General features: G+C 33.5%; 5 protein-coding genes and 1 pseudogene across 5 annotated transcripts; 4 read left to right on the forward strand and 2 right to left on the reverse strand.

Moving 5' to 3' along the window:
* The first annotated feature begins 1,620 nt into the window (after positions 1–1,620).
* LOC108809479 (uncharacterized) lies at positions 1,621–2,528 on the forward strand. Its single transcript, XM_018581616.2, has 3 exons — positions 1,621–1,824; positions 1,919–1,956; positions 2,225–2,528. The coding sequence occupies exons 1-3, from the start codon at positions 1,746–1,748 to the stop codon at positions 2,330–2,332; spliced, it is 225 nt and encodes a 74-aa protein (XP_018437118.1). The 5' UTR covers positions 1,621–1,745; the 3' UTR covers positions 2,333–2,528.
* A 2,073-nt stretch (positions 2,529–4,601) lies between these two features.
* LOC130502253 (uncharacterized) lies at positions 4,602–7,102 on the forward strand. Its single transcript, XM_056997030.1, has 8 exons — positions 4,602–4,935; positions 5,039–5,646; positions 5,740–5,856; positions 5,946–6,124; positions 6,208–6,301; positions 6,393–6,470; positions 6,556–6,657; positions 6,739–7,102. The coding sequence occupies exons 2-8, from the start codon at positions 5,143–5,145 to the stop codon at positions 6,880–6,882; spliced, it is 1,218 nt and encodes a 405-aa protein (XP_056853010.1). The 5' UTR covers positions 4,602–4,935; positions 5,039–5,142; the 3' UTR covers positions 6,883–7,102.
* A 141-nt stretch (positions 7,103–7,243) lies between these two features.
* On the reverse strand, positions 7,244–8,943 carry LOC130502254 (rho GDP-dissociation inhibitor 1-like). Its single transcript, XM_056997031.1, has 5 exons — positions 8,517–8,943; positions 8,354–8,420; positions 7,952–8,170; positions 7,731–7,855; positions 7,244–7,635 (listed from the first exon to the last, which is right to left on the reverse strand). Exons 1-5 carry the CDS (start codon positions 8,718–8,720, stop codon positions 7,558–7,560), a joined length of 693 nt encoding a protein of 230 aa, XP_056853011.1. The 5' UTR covers positions 8,721–8,943; the 3' UTR covers positions 7,244–7,557.
* A 948-nt stretch (positions 8,944–9,891) lies between these two features.
* On the forward strand, positions 9,892–11,848 carry LOC108809665 (polygalacturonase). The gene is made up of 4 exons (XM_018581824.2): positions 9,892–10,213; positions 10,314–10,619; positions 10,702–11,220; positions 11,394–11,848. Exons 1-4 carry the CDS (start codon positions 10,103–10,105, stop codon positions 11,649–11,651), a joined length of 1,194 nt encoding a protein of 397 aa, XP_018437326.1. The 5' UTR covers positions 9,892–10,102; the 3' UTR covers positions 11,652–11,848.
* Positions 11,849–15,170: 3,322 nt separating this feature from the next.
* Positions 15,171–16,952, forward strand: LOC130502251 (polygalacturonase-like). The gene is made up of 4 exons (XM_056997026.1): positions 15,171–15,324; positions 15,425–15,730; positions 15,813–16,331; positions 16,505–16,952. The coding sequence occupies exons 1-4, from the start codon at positions 15,214–15,216 to the stop codon at positions 16,760–16,762; spliced, it is 1,194 nt and encodes a 397-aa protein (XP_056853006.1). The 5' UTR covers positions 15,171–15,213; the 3' UTR covers positions 16,763–16,952.
* Positions 16,953–17,491: 539 nt separating this feature from the next.
* On the reverse strand, positions 17,492–18,215 carry LOC108807538 (UPF0613 protein PB24D3.06c-like; annotated as a pseudogene).
* Between the last annotated feature and the right edge of the window lie 540 nt (positions 18,216–18,755).

Raw genomic sequence — 18,755 nt, forward strand, 5'->3', positions numbered from 1 at the left:
AAAATAAATAAGGTGATTCAGTTTTTATATCTTGTAGTAGACATGAGCGTTCAGATATCCATTAGAGTTTGATTTATGTCTCTTTGGGTTTTAGATTTTCGGGATGAAAGGTTTTAGTCTCATTCGGATATTATAATTTCGGTTCATGGGTTGGTTCAGATAACTCATTTAAATTGTTTAAAAAAATTAAAATTCTTAAAATATAAAAGTAAAAATATATATAACAAATAAATTTGAATAACGTATGCTAAAAACTTAAACTTAATATAAAAATTGGTTTGGTTCGAATATTAAAAGATAGTGATGGCACAATAATTTTCCTACCATACCATATTGGATTTTTATTATCATTAAATGTGGTAAATTTAGAATTAGAAATGTATTTATTAAACTGAAAAGACATCATTAGTAAAACTATAAATAATTTCGAAATTGATTTAATAGAGAAGGAAAGTTAAATTTTATATTACTCCCTCCGTTTCATATTAAGTGTCGTTGTAGAGATTTTTTTTCGTTGTAAAATAAGTGTCGTTTTAGCATTTCAATGCAAAATTTATTAACTTTATTCTGTATTTTATTTTTCTATTGGTTGAAATGTATGTGTAATGATGTTTTTGTATGAAAAATATGTAAAATTTAATGATTTCTTAATCCGTGTGCACAACTCTAAAATGACACTTATTTAGAAACAGATGGAGTAGGACAACACATTAATTCAACTAAAAAAGACAAACATTAAAATAGGCAATTTAATTTATATTAGGACAACACATTAATCTAACTAAAAAGACAAACATTAAAATAGGTAACTTAATTTAATTCTTAGTGGCATTGCAATGTAAATAACTTTGAAAACTTAGGGGTAATTTATATGTGTACTTCTCTTTTAATAATGTAGATAAAGTGGGGTTCAAAGATCATATTATTACTTGTCTTAAAGATAATCGTTGTTTTTACAATCGTATCGATATGTGCAACAAAAGAAGTTTTAAACAGTGGAAGTTGATTGATTATTTACACATACACTTACAGTGTTCCCTGAATTAATTAACAAGATCATTTCTATTTTAACTTCCAAACCCATTCCATGCCTTACTACTCACACCTTTATAAGTAAACTCAGAGAACAAATAATCTAAACTTCGACATGAAACAAAACTGTTTCTTGTCCCCTTCTCCAGGAAACGATCACCATCACATTGCATCAACCAAATGATCGACTCGCATCACTTACATCGGAGACAGGTCTGTTTTTTTTCAAATGGTTAGGCGAGACCCGACGAGTCCTCATCATTGAATTATCATCGTCGTATCTTCCGAGTCTCGGGTCTCTCCTTCGCCGATACTTATAATTTACTGGAGGAACCATCTTTTCTTCTCCGATGTTTTATCTCCCTTCTCCATGTCTGTAAATTACCTTCTTATTGGGTTTAGTCATTGGCCCAAAATACAGTTTTATCACATATGAGCCGAATTTGCGATAAAGCCCAACTAATTCGATAAATTTGAATTTAACCGTAATTCAATTTAATTAAACCAAATGAACCGGGATTGCAGGCCTACGGTTTAGACTGGTTCTGTATGAGGTCGGTGACTGTTAGCCTTGTCCCGAACGGCAAAAATCCATTGTCCAAGGAAGTAAAAAACTTTATAAGCGGCGGACAACCAGAAAATTATTTTCCGACAGAGAAACACACAGCGAAGAAGTTGTCTTAAAACCTTCCGAAAACAAAAACTGTTGAAAGATGGCGAGAGAAAAAACTAGTTGTTTGAGCAGAATCGCTGCCGGAGCTGCCATCGGCGGCGCACTTGGCGGCGCTGTAGGTAAACTTCTCTCTCCCTTTTCATTTTATCAACCCTAAATCACTATTTCGACGATACGGTGCCTTTTAAAAATCTTGTGTGAATTGAATCTCAGGTGCTGTCTATGGAACTTACGAGGCGATTGCTTTCAGGGTAACTACTTTTTCTATCAACATCTTTTTCAATCTTGTAATGAAATCTTTTCTGATTACAAAACTGGAAAGAATACTGAGAGATTGTTTGGTTTGGTCTTCATAGTTTGCTCTTGTTGTGTTTACTTGTGAGTTGGAGAGAATTGATAAAGTCTGAGTCTTGGCGGTTTTAAGTTAAAATAAGAAAAGATGTCTACACTAGGAATGTTCTTTATAATGTGAAAACAGATCTTGATAGATGATCATATGTTCCTTTTATTCTTCTGCAGGTCCCTGGGCTTATGAAGATAAGGTACATAGGGCAAACAACCGTGGGCAGCGCTGCAATTTTCGGACTTTTCCTAGGTGCTGGCAGTTTGATACACTGTGGAAAATAAGCGTCAAGTTTGAGACCTTGCAAAAAGTCTCATGGTGAAAGATTTGTTTTTTAATTAGTATTCTGGATGAATTGTCTTATGTGTTTGGCTGCTATATGAATTATCATCTCTTGGATTTTGATGCTTGTTATTCATTTTGCCTTCTATACTTCTCTTAATGAAAAGATCATGTTACAAGGATCTTAATTTTAGAATATAGCATAGAAAGTGGAGTTCAAAGAGCATATTATTCCCGGTCGTAAAGATAAACGTTGTTTTACAACCATATCCATATGTGCAAGAAAAGAAATTTCAACACACTTAGGAACAAGATGCTTTTCACATCGCTTCCAGCTTTGCTAATCCTTAGTTCTGGATGTCCTAGAGATTGGCTCTGTAGTTTCTTTATTATCTTCTGAAACTCTGTTTCAGTCATTGACGTGATCAAAAACTATGGAAGCATGCCTTTTGGTTGGTGTTATAAGGTTCTTGTGTTCATAAACCTCTCTCTCTGACGCTGAAAGTATAAAACCATGGGTCGGTAGATTTGGACGAAGAAAGCTGCTATCTGTCGTTTGGTTTTCTTTTCTAAAGACATTACTTTCTGATAGTTTTCTTCTGCATAAACTTGATTATTCAGACCACAAGTTTTTTTTAATTATTAGAAATTGACGATTTTGGGGCCAACAAAGCTACAATATTGTCTGAAGGCCATTTTATGTTTTACAATTATACTAAACAAAGCACAAATGTAAGTATTTTAACATGAATTATAAGTCCAACTTACATAAATTATAAGCCTAATATGAACTAACGATGGACTTTTCTTTTTGAAACCATTTTCAAAAAGTATAATAAAATTTATAATGAGACCAAAATTAAATAAAACAAATTGGAAGGCTTTGTGTAATTAAAAACAAATTTTATAATTTGCATTTAGTTATTGTTCCAAATTAAAAACACATGTATAAAAGTTTTTTACTTATATTTAAAAATTTAAAGCATTAACCGATAACCAAACTGACATAACCAAACATAAAATATTAAAATAATCCTCCAACAATGAACATATATATCAGATTGGTTTTTATATTTGTATAACATGACAAACTAAAACTAAACTGAAATTTAACCGAGAACCGATGTAACATACAAAATTAAATATCTAAAACTAACCAAATCAAAGCATATAGGTTCAAATACATACATAATCGAACGAATATTATATCTCTTTAACCTATAAACATAAAATCATAACTAAACTCGAAATGAAACAAAATAATTCTGCGTTTTTCAAAGCGCTGATTAAAATTTAGTAAATTTTAAAATTGATATTTGAAATCAATAAAAACCGTAAAGTATGTACATGTTCCCTCTATGAAATGTCATAAACACATACTCTCTTTATACATTGTTAGTGTTAAGAGCTTATCCATTAGCAGCTCTTCTAAGTGTTTCTAATGTATTTGAAAAATGTTTTTTAATTATAGAATAAAAAATAGAAATATCATAGTTTTAAACGATATTTTAAAGTATTTTAACGAAATCATACCAAATTCTCTGATTCATTTGTAATGTCTAAAAATTCATTAAAAATCAAATTATTTTGAATTTTGTATTCAATACATTCTTTTTTAAAAAAAAATTGATCTAATACCGCCTCTAAGTTAGGTTAGTGGAGTCGAGGACTACATATCTTTAAGCAAATCTGATAAAATTAAAATCAATTATGGGATTTCTTTTCCGATGAGAGAATATGATCCAACGATATTTATTAAATTGTAGTATTGTATCCTAACAAAAATACGTCGTTATCTTGTAGAACAAATTGTATCAATATTACATCAACTACATGACACTTCAGCACGTTTTTGCCTTCTTAAATGTTAAACTTTCAGAAAAATAAAAGTAAGTTACATAAATATAGGTGTTTCTGATAAAGATCTTGACAAGCCAATGTATCTTCCTAACGTTAGCATTCAATTGACACATTATCCCCTTTTATCCTATGAAAAGGACAGAGCTAGTACAGACAACTTCAGGATCATATTGGTCATTTACTCAGAAGAAAGGGAGAAATTCATAACCTCGCCATAACAGTGATTCAAAAGTTAAACACGAGTGACACTAACTCACCATTCATCACTCATCTACTAATCTCTCTCACTAACGCTCAAAAATTATTTTCATGAATTTATAAAATAGCCCCATAACAATTATAAAACACAATTCAACCCCCACCTTTAATTTATATTCTCCCTTTTCTACATCTGTCTCTTTCTCCTCTTCCAACTTCTCTAAATCATTCTCTGTTCGACACCCGAGAGACGCGTTATTCAATTCAAAGCACCTCTGGATTCTCATTTCTTTTTTCTTTAAAAAAAAAAAACTATTTTTAGTGGTGTGTCTTTACACTTTTTTCCATTTTTAGTCTCATTGGTTCCTCACGAGAGACAGAGCTAGAAGAGAGAAAAAAAATCATCTGTTCTTTCGCTTCAGCTTCTCTGTATCTGTATTGCATAAAAAGAAACTCGAGTTGCCTTGACCGCGTACAGAGAAAGAAAGCTTCAAGGAGATAGATAGCGTTTTCCAGAACGTGACTAACAATTATAATATTGAAAAAGGTTGCAACTTTGATTATAAAGATTTACTCTTTTTTCTTTTTCTTTTTCTTTTTTTCTAATCCAATAAAGTCGCTTCCTTTTTTTGACGGTGTCCTTGTTTCAGTTCCTCCTCGTGCTTGGTCCGAAACTGACGAAAACAATCCTATTAAGACAAAATCTGGAAGAGGAGACCAGACCAGACCAGTTTTGAATTTCAGACAAAAAAAAATGTTCGGGATCCAAAACAGAAGAGACTTAACAATGGAGCTCCAATCCCAAATCCCGATCCTCCGCCCGAGCATCCACGCCCGACGAGCCAACATCGTCGTCAAGTTCCAGGACATGTACTCCTTCACGGTGGAAGGAAACGTGGACGACGTGAACGTCCTGAACGAAGTCAGGGAGAGAGTGAGGAACCAAGGGAGAGTCTGGTGGGCTCTGGAAGCTAGCAAAGGAGCTAACTGGTATCTCCGGCCCGATACCCTCTTGATCGGCGGCGACGGTGGCGGTGGTATCGCGTTGAAGACGTCTCTGAAGATCTCGGCTCTGGCGAATGCGATCACGTTGAAGAGGTTGGTCAGGAAAGGGATACCGCCGGTGCTGAGGCCTAAGGTTTGGTTCTCTCTCTCCGGTGCTGCTAAGAAGAAGTCTACGGTCCCGGAGAGTTATTACGGTGATTTGAGTAAGGCTGTTGATGGGATGGTCACGCCTGCCACGCTTCAGATCGATCATGTGAGTTTTTGATTCTTCTTTATCCATAGTGTCAATCTTTTGAAAAACTATTATGTCAAAGACTATATGTTATATGCTACAAATGCTTTGCAGGATCTGCCACGGACTTTCCCTGGCCATCCTTGGTTAGACACTCCAGAGGGTCATGCTGCTCTAAGACGTGTGCTTGTTGGATATTCGTTTCGTGATTCTGATGTTGGTTATTGTCAGGTACACACTTATCCCTTCTCCCATCTCCATCTGTCTCTATTCATTTGAGTTCTTTGATCTTAGTCAGTGCTGTTTTTGTTTTGTTGCAGGGACTAAACTATGTTGCGGCGTTACTATTACTGGTCATGAAGACAGAAGAAGACGCGTTCTGGATGCTAGCAGTTCTTTTGGAGAACGTGTTAGTCCGTGACTGCTACACGACCAACTTGTCTGGTTGCCATGTTGAGCAGCGGGTATTCAAAGATCTGCTTGCCCAAAAATGTCCTCGGTTAGTCTTTCCTTTGCCTTCTTGGTTCTTGGATGCTCTGAGCTTATCAAATTTTTTTTTAACACATTGCGTTTATTTTGCAGAATAGCTTCTCATCTTGACGATATGGGCTTTGATGTTTCCCTTGTAGCCACGGAATGGTTCCTATGCCTCTTCTCCAAAAGCCTTCCTTCAGAGGTTCTTAAGAAAGAACTAATCTAGTTGAATTATATTTTGGCTTCTAAGGTTTTTTTTTATTGAGGATGCATTGAACTTTTTGGCTTTGTAGACAACTCTAAGAGTTTGGGATGTACTTTTCTATGAAGGAGCAAAGGTTCTTTTCCATGCAGCTTTAGCAATCTTCAAGGTTCTTTACTTCTCTTCCTTTTGATGACATTTTCCTCCTTAAGAGTATGTTTCATCTCACACAGATCTCTCTTTTATTTTTACAGATGAAAGAAAACGAGCTGCTTATGACCCACCAGGTCGGTGATGTGATCAACATAATACAGACCACTTCACACCAGCTCTTTGACCCTGATGAGTTATTAACGGTAAAGCCTTGCTCTATAGTCCAAAAGTAAAGAAGCTTAGTTTATGTATTCAAGATTCATATTCCTTTATTTTTTTTATAGGTGGCGTTTGAGAAAATTGGATCAATGACTACAAACACAATCTCAAAGCAGAGGAAGAAGCAGGAACCGGCAGTGATGGCAGAACTTGACCAGAGACTGAGGAGACTCAACTCTCTTAAAGAAACTGGTACTAAGAACACATAAACATAAGAAGTATATGAGTGAGCCATAAAGTGTACAAGGAGGGAGTCCAATGGCTTATATATACTTTCTGCTAAAGTAAATAAAATAGGATTTTCTTTATAATTTTGAGACCAAAAACAAAAAGACCAACAAGATCCATTTTCTGAGATGGTAAATGTCAAGTTTCTTCTTTTCTTTTTTTTTTTTGATATAAGTTATAATCAATTGTGATCTTCATGTTTGCTCAGAGATCCATTTCAATACTTATTTGCTTCACAGTTAAGTGCTCTTCTAAAAAATATTTATTTTCATAACAAATCAAAATGTATACAACTCGTAAAAGCAGAGATGGATACATGAGGATAAGACTTGCAAAAGAAGATATTCAGAACTCTTATCTCTTCTTCAGCTTTTGACTGAGACAATTAATAATTATACATCTCAGGATCCAACACAATCATATAGTCATCAATCAAACACTTGTTAAGAAGCATAGGGAGAAACATACTTTGAGAACAAACCACACATACTGATTCCCATCAAACGGCATTACTAAAATCAAGATCAAAGAGGAAGGAACTATCTGTCGTTCTTGTTCTCAGGTGAAAAAGAAAAAAAAAGAGATGGGGAGTGAAACAAACACAACTTTCTACTGACAACGCTTCATCTCAGAAGAATTTGTTCTGGAGTTTCATTTCAAACCGCAGGCCATTCTTTACGGATGTCAAAGCTGTAGTTGATCTCCAAGTAGCACTTGTTATCATCATCAAGAAACTGCAACAATATTTTTTGGCAAAGTTAACTTTAAGCATCAACACACCACCAAAGTGTATATCTATCACAGAGTTAGTGTTTTGCCACTATCTGACCTTAGTTCTTGCAGAATATGATCCTCTAGCAAACATGCCAGAAGGAGTGGTCTCTTCAGGCATCACGTGGTTGTATGGTTCCAACTGAGGACTAAAGGTTCCAAGCATTTCCTTTCCTCTGTCCACTGAATCCACAAAAGAAGATCACATTCATTTGTCTCTCTAAACAATCAAGAATATATCAAAGACAAACTTGTGTGTGTTGTTGTTTTTTTTTTTACCTTTAACACCAGTCTTCCAAACAGTATTGGTGTACCTAAGACCAGAGACAATGTTGTTGTTAACCTGAAATGTGAATTTCAAACAGTACTTGCTCCCTTCTTTCAGAGTAAACCACATCCCCTTTGGATTCCCATTCTCAGGTACCATAAGAACAATGTCTGGTCTTCCAGGGGATAAGATGGCCAGGCTAATGATCCTCACTTCAGGGTCAAGTGTCTCTGCATATATATAATTAAAAAGATAATACTCTATAAACTCCATAAAAGAAACAACAAAAGAATCTATAGAACTTATCCAACAAAACAACTCATAAAATCTAGCAAGAGTTTTAATGCCACAACAATCATTTACGAGATTATTATAATTATTATAAAGTTTGCATTTTTTTTTTTAAAACAGACCTCCAATGTTGGTGACGTCAACACTTCCAAGAAGCTGTTCCTTCCATTTCCTCAGACTCTCATCATCCTATAAAATTCAGATTCGTCAAGAGAATTCTTCAAATTATTTAATAATTTAATTTTTAAAAAAGGAAAAAACAGAGGAAAAAAAAAAGAAAGCAACTTTGTCCTTCTCGAGATGCTCCTTGATAGTGTACTGAGGGCCCAAATGTAATTTGGAATCATCGTCTTCTTCTTCCTCGGCAGCGCTAAGAGAAGACTCGCTCATCTGTCTCCCCACGGATCCAACGCCCTCGTCGTCTGTGCCTTCATTCTTCTTGTTGTCCATGTCCCTGGAACCAGATACAGCTCCAGATACCAAAGACATTAATCAAATCAAAATTCAACTCGCTTCCTCCCTCAAGCCTTGAGAAAACTTACAATGTGGGATCGATCTAATCAAAAGAGAGAGAAGAGAATGGGAACAAAAGTTTCGGGATTTTTTGGTTGTGTTAAGGGGAAGAAGGAGGAGGAGATGATAGAGTCATGTGGTGATCCGTGTTATAGGAGAGAGAATGTTAAAGAGAGATCGTGAAAGTCACTAACGAGAATTCCGACAAAAGCATATTTTTGTTTAGGACACGAGGACACGAGCCTCGAACCACGACAAGACAAATCTGAAATCTCCTTTTTTTTTTCCTTTTTTTAATCTTTAAAAATTAAATATTTATCTCTCACGGATAATCCATTTTTGGATTATTCGACCGAGTTAGTCTTTTTGACCACTTTTTATTTTATTGCAAGTGCACTGATGGTATGAGCCGGTTTGATCCGGTTTGATATTGGAACCTAGTGGGATGAGATAAACAAGAGCATATAGAGTATCATTATTGGTGATCTTTAGGAATGAGTCTTTAATATATGTGTATTAAGGATCCATTCCTAAGTACTACCAATAATTTTGCTCTAATATGCTTTTTCTGATTGAAAACACTAATTACTACGTCTTTTGTGTTAGGTTAGTAGCTTAAAGCCTTAAACGATTAATTTTTTCAAGGCATAAGATGCAGTTAAACAACCATATGTGCTTCTATCCAAACATTCACGAATCAAAACATATTTGATTCATTCAGTTTTTATTTGTTTTGATTTCATAGACATGTAGCGAAGTATTATCTTATGTCACTTTTGATAGTTCTAGCTCATAAATATCTCAGCATTTATTATCTTATTAACTAAACAGGTTTCTTCACACACATTTCTAACAGCTTAGAGTATGCCATTTCAGAAAAATTCGAAGACTACTATTTTTACAAAGCCGTTTAGAACTTTAGATCGGATGGTAATACATAATACTATCAACAGTTGTTCTGGCTCATGGATCCTTTACTTTTATTTTACATAAATATATAAGTGGTAACTATTCTACTAATTATTCATTATTCATGAGATCTAATTTACATTCTTTATTACATAAGTTGGCTAAAAACTAACATGCCAGAAAATGAACGTATCACAGAAATGCTACAAACATGTAGAAAAAGTCATTCGTCTAATAATAAAATGCTAGTTTCTCGAAATAAATTTAACCTAATACTTCCTCAAAAATAGATCTAACAATCTAAAAATAACGAGACGTTGAGAGATAAATGGGCCTTAAACATAAGTATATTCAGGCACTATATAAAGCAGCAGGGGCGTAGTAAAAATCACAGATAACAAAAATAAAAAACAGTAAAAAATAAAATAAAATAAAATAAATAAATAAAAATGGGTTCATATTTAGGAATATATACAATTTTGGTTCTATGTTTGCTAGGATATTCAGCCAATGCTGAGGTGTTCAACGCTGGTGGTCCTCCAAATTCTGATATCACCGCGGTTAGTACCTTTACTTCTTTTTATTACTTGCATCCCAATCAATATGTAAACCAATTCTTTTATTTTTTGGCTAACATACTCGCTGGAGCGGTGGTTGCAGGCAGTTCTTAAAGCATTCACATCGGCATGTCAAGCTCCGGCACCAAGCCAGGTGCTGATCCCAAAAGGTGACTTCAAGCTTGGTGAGATCGCGATGACTGGTCCATGCAAATCTCCAATCGAGTTCACCTTGCAAGGCAACGTCAAAGCTGACGGTGGCTCTACTCAGGGAAAGGATAGATGGGTTGTGTTCGAAAAAATTAATGGTTTTAAGTTGAACGGAGGTGGAACATTTGACGGTGAAGGCAATGCAGCTTGGAAAGCCAATAACTGCCACAAGACTTTTGAGTGCAAGAAGCTTCCCATCGTAGGTGTTTCTGTCTTTAATATATTAACACGTATTTAAGTGGCTTTTGATATATAATTCAGTGATGCATGCTATCTTCCAGAGTGTGAGGTTTGATTTTGTGGATAACGCTGATATAAGAGACGTAACCTCATTAGATGCCAAAAACTTCCACTTCAACGTTATCAGCGGCAAGAACATGACATTTGATAACATCAAGATCATTGCCCCAGCTGAAAGCCCCAACACTGACGGTATTCATTTGGGAAGATGTGAGGGAGTCAAGATCCTCAACACTAAGATCGCCACAGGAGATGACTGCATCTCCGTGGGAGATGGGATGAAGAATCTCCTCATCGAGAAAGTTGTGTGCGGTCCAGGACATGGAATCAGTGTTGGAAGCCTTGGAAGGTACGGATGGGAGCAAGATGTAAATGACATTAAGGTTATGAACTGCACCCTCCAGGGAACCGATAACGGTCTGAGGATCAAGACATGGCCCTCTGCGGCTTGCGCCACAACGGCTTCCGGTATTCATTTTGAGGATATCATCCTTAACAACGTTAGCAACCCAATCCTCATCGACCAGGAGTACTGCCCTTGGAACCAATGCAACAAGAACGTAAGTATCTTTTATTATAGTCTATGTTTTGCCACCGTCTTTTCTAAAATTGGTTCAACAAATATATTATTCTGATGGTTTTCTAGATTTTTAGCATTCACCATACATATCAAGTTCTATATATATATATATATATGGTTGTTGTCATTACAAGGTTTTTTTGGTATTTGCAGAAACCCTCAACAATTAAGCTGGTGGACATTACCTTCAGGAAGATTAGAGGAACATCAGGGAACAAGGACGCAGTGAAGCTATTGTGCAGCAAGGGACATCCATGTGAGAATGTTGAGATTGGAGACATTAACATTGAATACAAAGGACCTGATGGTCCACCCACTTTCGAGTGCACAAACGTCACACCTAAGCTTGTGGGAACCCAGAACCCAAAGGCTTGCGTTGGACCTGTCGTCAAGGCACCTGGGCAAGCGTAAAGTGTTGAAGCTCAGATCAACACACTAGGGCTTTCACATCCAATTTTGTTTTTCCTTTTTTCGTACCCTTTTTCAAGTCGCATATGGGTGAGTTTTAGAAAACTGTAACAAAAAAAAAAGTATATTCGATGCCAACACATATGTGTGGGTGCATATATAATGATGTAATTAATAAAACAAAAATTATATATTCTGCGTATGAGTGTTCCTTTTTAAAATACTAGTTGATTTACCCGTGCACATGCACGGATATAAATATTTATAAAGTAAATATAAAATAATTAATTGTTATTTACTTTTAATTTTAAATTAATTTATAAATTGTATGTATAATTTATATTAATAATATTATATTACTTTAATTAGACATGATTTTAATTATGTTATATCTACTCGATTTTGTTATTTTTACAGTTGATTTAGTTATCATCTGGATATATTAGAGTGCATATATTTATCTGAATTTAACTATAATACTTTTTATTTTAAATATACTTAAATTATGATTAATTATCTTATTTGCATTTGCGTTGGTTGTTGTCTTAGATGTGTAAATATATTTGAAGAAGATTATATATAACTTAAGATATATTATGCTTAAAATAACATAAAATAAACTAAAGTGTCTAATTCCAAATTACATAAATTAATATAATGATAACATTCTACAATCTCATGCATATATGTAAACTTTTAAAAGAACTAAATTTAAACAGTTGGTTAATATGTTTTAAGTCATCCTATAAGTTACATTATAATATAGATTATTATTATTATTATTATTATTATTATTATTATTATTATATATATATTCGTTTTATAGTTAAATCTATGATATTAGATATAAGTTGGATGAGTCGAATCACTCATATTGTGACTATATTGAGTTAGATATGTTCTTTCAAATTCAAACTGAAGTATGATTAATTTTATTATAGTTAAGTAAAAATTTAATTTTATTTATCATTTATATGTTGATTACTTAAAAAAGTATATTAGAAAATAAAGAGATGATCACTAATAGATTTTTGGAAGCTTATGAACATATATCACTAATTACAATAATTAAAATATTTTATAAATTCTAAATAATTTATGTCTTAGATTTAGTAAATAAAAAACTGAAAATTATTTTAAATAATTTTAAAAATGAAAATCTCGATTTGGTTTGGTATTTAATTATGATAATATTAAATTCCACAAACATAAAACTTTAAAGCAAATTGTATTTTATACTATTTAAAAATATTTTTAATGGAAGATTTTTGTTTTGTGAACTTTCCTTTTTTTAGTGAAATCATAGTATATATACACATATATTTTTGTTTTTTTTTTAAACTTTATAAATCTTTTCTTTTTTTTATTATATATGTTATTTAGAATTTTTTAAAAATGAAACTAAATAATAAATTCAATAATAGTATATAAATGTAATATTTTTAATTCATTAAGGGTATCAGTGTAATCAACCATCATGAGAATTAACGTGAACGCGACACATAAGAAACTGACTTCTCAAATAATATTATAGAGATATATAGATATGTGCGGTAAGTTTTATACACTTCAATCTTAACTAGATCTCACGCGGATATTTGTTTTTATTTTATAAATGTATAAGTAAATATTTTAATGTATAAATTATATTTTAGTGTTTTATGCTGTTTAAGTCTATAATTTTATTGTTTTAATTTTCTTATTTGACTCTATTAATATATAATCATATGTTATATGATATTATTTTAAAAACTTTTTTATCAATATAGGATATTTTTTGATGTTATTGTATTAAGTTTTCTAATTTTTTTACTAAATTAAGGTTTCACAATATTAACTGTTTTAATTTTTAGAATTTTTTCGTGTTGTATTTCAAAAATTTATACTTTATCTTTTGTAAAATTTGGAATATATAATTATGTGAGTAGTTTTTTAAAGAAAATTGTATATTTAGTCGACAGATTTGGAAAATTACATAACTATTTTTAAATTTGAAGATGATATGAATTTTAAATATTTTTGTTACTAAATTGATGCACTAATTTATAGTAACAATATTTGAAATTTTATTAATTTTTTGTATTTTTCAAAAAATATTTTTATAATTGTAAATAAACAATAAAGTTGTTAAATTATTTTTATTAATATTTGTTGTGAATATTAAAATTTCTAATATCATACTTTAAATAACACATAAATTAAAGGTTAGTTATTAAATATATATTGTGTAAATAGTTTATTTTTGTAATATATTGTTGGGAGATTCAAAATAAAATAATAATGATATATAAATTATTAGACAATATATTTATGTGAGTTACAAATTTGAAGTTAGATATATATATATACCATATAAAATATATAATATTTTAATCTAAAATTTGAATGAATTTCAAGAATATTTATAAATTTCAAACTTATTAAAAGTCTCACACTGAAAATTCTGTTATCAATGATTTTAAAAATTTGTTATAAAAATATATGAATGGTCATAAAATCATATGATTATGAAATCTCATTTAATAGATAAACAAATATTAAAATATACTATATATCTAAGTTAATATCATTTAGATTTATTATATACAAAATATATAAATGTGACAATTTAGATTTACTTGCCATAAAATGATAGTAAAAAAAAGAGTGGGTTATTTGATTTATTTGCTTGCACCAATTAATTATATATTTTAATAGTTAATGGTTTCTCAATTATTGAATAAATATTTATTATTATTATAAATAATATATAAAAGACCGTAAATAAATAATAGTATATACAAATTCATTCTGTTAAGGCAATGTGGTTATTATTTGACATTTATATATTTGTTAACTATTATTAAAATGGAAAAATAAATATGTAGATAGAACACTTAATTTATATTCACCAAATATAACTGTTTTCATAAATTTATCCCGCACAGGGTAGAAATTATCACCTAGTATATCATTACTCTCTGATAGTCCTCTTTTTTTTGGCATGGCTGATAGTCCATTGTGTTACATACACTTACTGTTGTTATTGTCAGTGCCAACCATTATTCCAATAGTTTTTCATGTGGTGTAGTAAATTTTTTAAACGAAGCAATAACTGTACTCTAACAATTTTGAAAAATCAACTAATGCTATTATGCTAACGTCTACATATATTTGCCGCAGCCTGCACACCAGTATTATCAGAACGTAAATCTCCTCAATTTCTTTAAGTTCTAGTACCTTATAAAATTCTACTAACATTTTGATATCCTTTTAGATGGTGTAAATGTAATAACATAAGTTGGCTAGAAATTAACCTCCCAAAAATGGGGGTATCATTCAAATGCTATAAACACGAGTGGAACAAGTCTTATGCTTAACAAATGAACGCTAATTTCTCAAAATTAAATTAACATAGCTAATACTTCCTTAATATTGGGTCAAACATTCTAAAAAACGAGACGTGGGGAGAAAATACGGGCCTTCTACATATCTCTCCATTTAAGGCACTATATAAAGCAGCAGGTGCGTAGTAAAAATCTCAGAAAACAAAAATAAAAAACAATAAAAAATAAAATAAATAAAAATGGGTTCATATTTAGGAATCTATACAATTTTGGTTGTATGTTTGCTAGGATATTCAGCCAATGCTGAGGTGTTCAACGCTGGTGGTCCTCCAAATTCTGATATCACCGCGGTTAGTACCTTTACTTCTTTTTATTACTTGCATCCCAATCAATATGTAAACCAATTCTTTTATTTTTTGGCTAACATACTCGCTGGAGCGGTGGTTGCAGGCAGTTCTTAAAGCATTCACATCGGCATGTCAAGCTCCGGCACCAAGCCAGGTGCTGATCCCAAAAGGTGACTTCAAGCTTGGTGAGATCGCGATGACTGGTCCATGCAAATCTCCAATCGAGTTCACCTTGCAAGGCAACGTCAAAGCTGACGGTGGCTCTACTCAGGGAAAGGATAGATGGGTTGTGTTCGAAAAAATTAATGGTTTTAAGTTGAACGGAGGTGGAACATTTGACGGTGAAGGCAATGCAGCTTGGAAAGCCAATAACTGCCACAAGACTTTTGAGTGCAAGAAGCTTCCCATCGTAGGTGTTTCTGTCTTTAATATATTAACACGTATTTAAGTGGCTTTTGATATATAATTCAGTGATGCATGCTATCTTCCAGAGTGTGAGGTTTGATTTTGTGGATAACGCTGATATAAGAGACGTAACCTCATTAGATGCCAAAAACTTCCACTTCAACGTTATCAGCGGCAAGAACATGACATTTGATAACATCAAGATCATTGCCCCAGCTGAAAGCCCCAACACTGACGGTATTCATTTGGGAAGATGTGAGGGAGTCAAGATCCTCAACACTAAGATCGCCACAGGAGATGACTGCATCTCCGTGGGAGATGGGATGAAGAATCTCCTCATCGAGAAAGTTGTGTGCGGTCCAGGACATGGAATCAGTGTTGGAAGCCTTGGAAGGTACGGATGGGAGCAAGATGTAAATGACATTAAGGTTATGAACTGCACCCTCCAGGGAACCGATAACGGTCTGAGGATCAAGACATGGCCCTCTGCGGCTTGCGCCACAACGGCTTCCGGTATTCATTTTGAGGATATCATCCTTAACAACGTTAGCAACCCAATCCTCATCGACCAGGAGTACTGCCCTTGGAACCAATGCAACAAGAACGTAAGTATCTTTTATTATAGTCTATGTTTTGCCACCGTCTTTTCTAAAATTGGTTCAACAAATATATTATTCTGATGGTTTTCTAGATTTTTAGCATTCACCATACATATCAAGTTCTATATATATATATATATATGGTTGTTGTCATTACAAGGTTTTTTTGGTATTTGCAGAAACCCTCAACAATTAAGCTGGTGGACATTACCTTCAGGAAGATTAGAGGAACATCAGGGAACAAGGACGCAGTGAAGCTATTGTGCAGCAAGGGACATCCATGTGAGAATGTTGAGATTGGAGACATTAACATTGAATACAAAGGACCTGATGGTCCACCCACTTTCGAGTGCACAAACGTCACACCTAAGCTTGTGGGAACCCAGAACCCAAAGGCTTGCGTTGGACCTGTCGTCAAGGCACCTGGGCAAGCGTAAAGTGTTGAAGCTCAGATCAACACACTAGGGCTTTCACATCCAATTTTGTTTTTCCTTTTTTCGTACCCTTTTTCAAGTCACGTAAGGGAGACTTTTACAAAGCTGTAACAAAAAAATGTTTCTATCCGATGCCAACACATATAGATGTGTGAGTGCATTATGATTTAATAAAACTAAAAAGATTAATCTATCTTTTCTACCCATATATGATATTATTTTTGTTGTAGAATATTCTTGGGACGTCTTATCGAGATAATAGAGAAAGATGTGTTCTTGTACATCTTTTTCTTGATTGTAGATTAAGGAGTTCAGGCTTTTTGGTTTATTATAAGTGAGTGAGATATCGTTCTAGTGATACTTAAGAATATATTGTTTTGCTGGTAGATTACTTCTTTGATTATGATTGACACTAGAGATACATGGTTTGTTCTTTTTACTTTGAGTTCAGGTGTATGATATGACCCCGGTTGTGGAGGATCATATTGGAGGAGAAGAGGTCTTGTTATTCTCAAAAAGGTTTGGATAAAACCAAGTCTTACTGATATAACATTGGTTGCACTCTAATCTAGTACGGATATGGAAACGGCAAGATGATCCTCCACGATGAAATTAACCAAATCTTACAACTTATCTAATTATACAACTTATCCAAATCCTCCACGGCAAGATGATCCTCCACGGCTTAATTATATAATAATAATATATAATGAGTTTTTTTGGGTAAACAACTTATCTAAGCAACTTGATACTTTTTCTCTTCCATTGCAAGTTTCTTAGAGTTTTCTTTGTATTCAACATTTTCAAAACACAATTCTAAAATATGTTACAATGGAATGGATATGTACCTATAAGCAGAGATAGGGGCACAAGGATCAGCTTCTCTAGGCATTAGCTCCTCTGCTCGGCCTTCTCTTATCAATTTTGCATCCAAGTCTATCAAAGCTGGTGTTTCAGGGAGTGTTGCTTTGTACTCTATCGCTTACCGGTGCCTACATAAACACATTGCAATACACATTATAATCGAAGCTACATTAAAGTCAAAACATATGATATAGCACATATGATATAGCTTTAAGAGAAGAGCGAGAAAATACAAGTCACAGAAACTAGAATTGTCACCTGCAAAATTATAGCTCGGACAGCTCAGGAACATGCAGCAATCGTTCCCATATAATACACAATGTCCTGTTTCAAAAGTACTTGAGAAGAAAGAGTTTCTAACATAGCTTTTCTTTTTAGAACCATGACCGAGAGTGTTTGGGGATTAAAAAAATCACCTGGCAGCCAGTGCTATGACCAAGCAGAACAACACCTTCAGAGTTCTCTTTGTTCATGAGATAGCTTATGATTTGGTCAATCTCTTGTGCATCCTTCAAAGAACATTCTGAACATTGACTTAAACTCTCCGAGCAAGTGTAAAAAGACAAACAAGCTATTAATACCAAAAACCAAACTTAGAAACACCCGTAGCCATGACAATTCAAAAACAAAAATCTACAGGTTCATGCCAAAACAAATTCTGAATTTTCAGAAAAGGACTATCTTTGTCTTAAAAGCCACCTTGTAATACATGTGAAAACAACACACGAGCAAGCTGGTTATAGCCAGAATCCAACTTAGACATACACCAGTAGCCATGACAATTCACAAAACAAGAATCAAGCTGTTAACTTTGATCTCACATATGGCTTTGAACATTGACTTAAACTCTCATTAAATGTTTCTTCATGTCAAAAGGGAAGCAAACCTGAAATTGATTTGGGACTGTATTTGAACAAAACTCCACGAAATTGGTTCTCCCTTTGTTCCACTGTAATCCCACTTCCTCCTCCTCCCACCGTCGACGCGCTTTTCGATAGTTTTTCCGTTCCCCGATTTGCCTCTAACGATTCCTGAGAACTAGGACGTGGTCATCGACGGTGACGAACCAGCCGCGCTGGAGAAGATGATGATTCCGATGTCGACGCCGCAGCAGCGGCCCCGAGTGAAGACA

The sequence above is a fragment of the Raphanus sativus genome, unplaced genomic scaffold, assembly GCF_000801105.2.
Source record: "Raphanus sativus cultivar WK10039 unplaced genomic scaffold, ASM80110v3 Scaffold0469, whole genome shotgun sequence".
Taxonomy (NCBI): domain Eukaryota; kingdom Viridiplantae; phylum Streptophyta; class Magnoliopsida; order Brassicales; family Brassicaceae; genus Raphanus; species Raphanus sativus.

What these genes read in the sequence shown, in the direction of transcription:
- LOC130502253 (XM_056997030.1), top strand. Translation starts at nt 5,143, where the DNA reads ATGTTCGGGATCCAAAACAGAAGAGACTTAACAATGGAGCTCCAATCC. An exon ending in CTTGCCCAAAAATGTCCTCG is followed by an intron (nt 6,125 to 6,207) that starts GTTAGTCTTTCC and finishes TTTATTTTGCAG; the next exon opens with AATAGCTTCTCATCTTGACG. An exon ending in CCAAAAGCCTTCCTTCAGAG is followed by an intron (nt 6,302 to 6,392) that starts GTTCTTAAGAAA and finishes TTGGCTTTGTAG; the next exon opens with ACAACTCTAAGAGTTTGGGA.
- LOC108809665 (XM_018581824.2), top strand. Translation starts at nt 10,103, where the DNA reads ATGGGTTCATATTTAGGAATATATACAATTTTGGTTCTATGTTTGCTA. An exon ending in CAAATTCTGATATCACCGCG is followed by an intron (nt 10,214 to 10,313) that starts GTTAGTACCTTT and finishes CGGTGGTTGCAG; the next exon opens with GCAGTTCTTAAAGCATTCAC. An exon ending in AGTGCAAGAAGCTTCCCATC is followed by an intron (nt 10,620 to 10,701) that starts GTAGGTGTTTCT and finishes GCTATCTTCCAG; the next exon opens with AGTGTGAGGTTTGATTTTGT.
- LOC130502251 (XM_056997026.1), top strand. Translation starts at nt 15,214, where the DNA reads ATGGGTTCATATTTAGGAATCTATACAATTTTGGTTGTATGTTTGCTA. An exon ending in CAAATTCTGATATCACCGCG is followed by an intron (nt 15,325 to 15,424) that starts GTTAGTACCTTT and finishes CGGTGGTTGCAG; the next exon opens with GCAGTTCTTAAAGCATTCAC. An exon ending in GGAACCAATGCAACAAGAAC is followed by an intron (nt 16,332 to 16,504) that starts GTAAGTATCTTT and finishes TGGTATTTGCAG; the next exon opens with AAACCCTCAACAATTAAGCT.
- LOC108809479 (XM_018581616.2), top strand. Translation starts at nt 1,746, where the DNA reads ATGGCGAGAGAAAAAACTAGTTGTTTGAGCAGAATCGCTGCCGGAGCT. An exon ending in CGCACTTGGCGGCGCTGTAG is followed by an intron (nt 1,825 to 1,918) that starts GTAAACTTCTCT and finishes ATTGAATCTCAG; the next exon opens with GTGCTGTCTATGGAACTTAC. An exon ending in ACGAGGCGATTGCTTTCAGG is followed by an intron (nt 1,957 to 2,224) that starts GTAACTACTTTT and finishes ATTCTTCTGCAG; the next exon opens with GTCCCTGGGCTTATGAAGAT.
- LOC130502254 (XM_056997031.1), bottom strand. Translation starts at nt 8,720, where the DNA reads ATGTCTTTGGTATCTGGAGCTGTATCTGGTTCCAGGGACATGGACAAC. An exon ending in AGCATCTCGAGAAGGACAAA is followed by an intron (nt 8,421 to 8,516) that starts GTTGCTTTCTTT and finishes TGAATTTTATAG; the next exon opens with GATGATGAGAGTCTGAGGAA. An exon ending in TGACGTCACCAACATTGGAG is followed by an intron (nt 8,171 to 8,353) that starts GTCTGTTTTAAA and finishes ATATATATGCAG; the next exon opens with AGACACTTGACCCTGAAGTG.